Raw genomic sequence first — 1,177 nt, forward strand, 5'->3', positions numbered from 1 at the left:
ATCTATCTATCTATCTATCTATCTATCTATCTATCTATCTATCTATCATCTAATCTAGTATTGAGTTTTATTTTTCTAAGGTAAGCACGCAAATGTGTCTTATTTTGAAAATTAAACAGGAAGTTTCACTTGCTGCGCATGACGCCGCCTCCATCGCCCGAGCGCCGCTGCCACCTCGGATGCGCGCGGACTAGTCTCCATTGACACTTTCTCCTTTTGAAAATGTGACCTTTTTATTATCATTAGTTCTTAAAAATATATTTTTGTCACATTTATTTTTAGATTTGATTTGAGGCAACAGTTTCTTGTTTATTTTAGCCAATGGAGTGACGCGCGAGCTGGGGAAAATAACTTGAGCTGTGCGCGCGGGGATGGCACGTCGGTGGTGGTTTGCCGGCTTGGATGGAGGCTGTTTGTGCGTGTTATGGTGTCAGTGTTCGGGGTGAGTTCTCCTGGGGAACTATGGAGCAGAGGAAGAGTATTTTCTGCTCCGTCTTCTTCGCAGCGCTGCTCCGGCTGAGCTCATCCCAGGTCCTCCGAATCGGTAAGCGCAACAGCTGTTTACGCGCCGTGAGCTTTGGGTTTCCCCGAGCGCAGTCAGAACCAGAGTCCGGCTCACGTGCAGCGCTGTTCAATGCCTGTTCGTTTTTGTGCTTTAAACAGAAAGGTATTATGGGATATACGCTCAAGTCATTGAAACTGCGGGACTGAAAGTATTACATAAAAAAAAAAAAAAAAAAAATAATAAAAACTTTCTCCTCTTGTTTTAAGAGACACATTTTGCCAGATTTTCTCAAGCCAGATTTGAGAATAATCATTTTTTCAAAATAAATTTGATAAAATTACCCAGCAATGACACAAAAGAGCTAGATTTTTTTTAATGAATAAAAAAAAGGTTTTTATTTATTTATTTATTTATTTATTTATTTATTTATTTATTTATTTATTTATTTATCATGGTGTGATCCTGAAGTAGCCTATTAACAAACTTGTTTGATAAAAAAAAAAAAAGTATTTTATATATATATAAACATTAAACACAAAATATTTTACTCACAGTTTCTATTGTATGGTTTTTGGTTTGATGTTTTATTTTAGATTTTTTTATTTTCATGTTACAAATTACCGTATTTTTTCGACTATAAGGCACACCAGATTATAAGGCGCATTAAGCGAA

At 36.4% G+C, this 1,177-nt stretch overlaps 1 protein-coding gene across 1 annotated transcript in view; it reads left to right on the forward strand.

The window, feature by feature from the left end:
• Positions 1-155: 155 nt before the first annotated feature.
• Positions 156-1,177, forward strand: part of LOC119420887 (glutamate receptor ionotropic, kainate 1) — a gene marked incomplete at its 3' end in the record, with an annotated part of 29,289 nt that continues 28,267 nt past the window's right edge. The window contains 1 exon segment of the mRNA XM_037688308.1: positions 156-544. Within this exon segment, the coding sequence (XP_037544236.1) occupies positions 403-544 (142 nt within the window).

The sequence above is a fragment of the Nematolebias whitei genome, chromosome 14 (assembly GCF_014905685.2).
Source record: "Nematolebias whitei isolate Nwh7 chromosome 14, NemWhi1, whole genome shotgun sequence".
In the NCBI taxonomy this organism is placed as follows: Eukaryota; Metazoa; Chordata; class Actinopteri; order Cyprinodontiformes; family Rivulidae; genus Nematolebias; species Nematolebias whitei.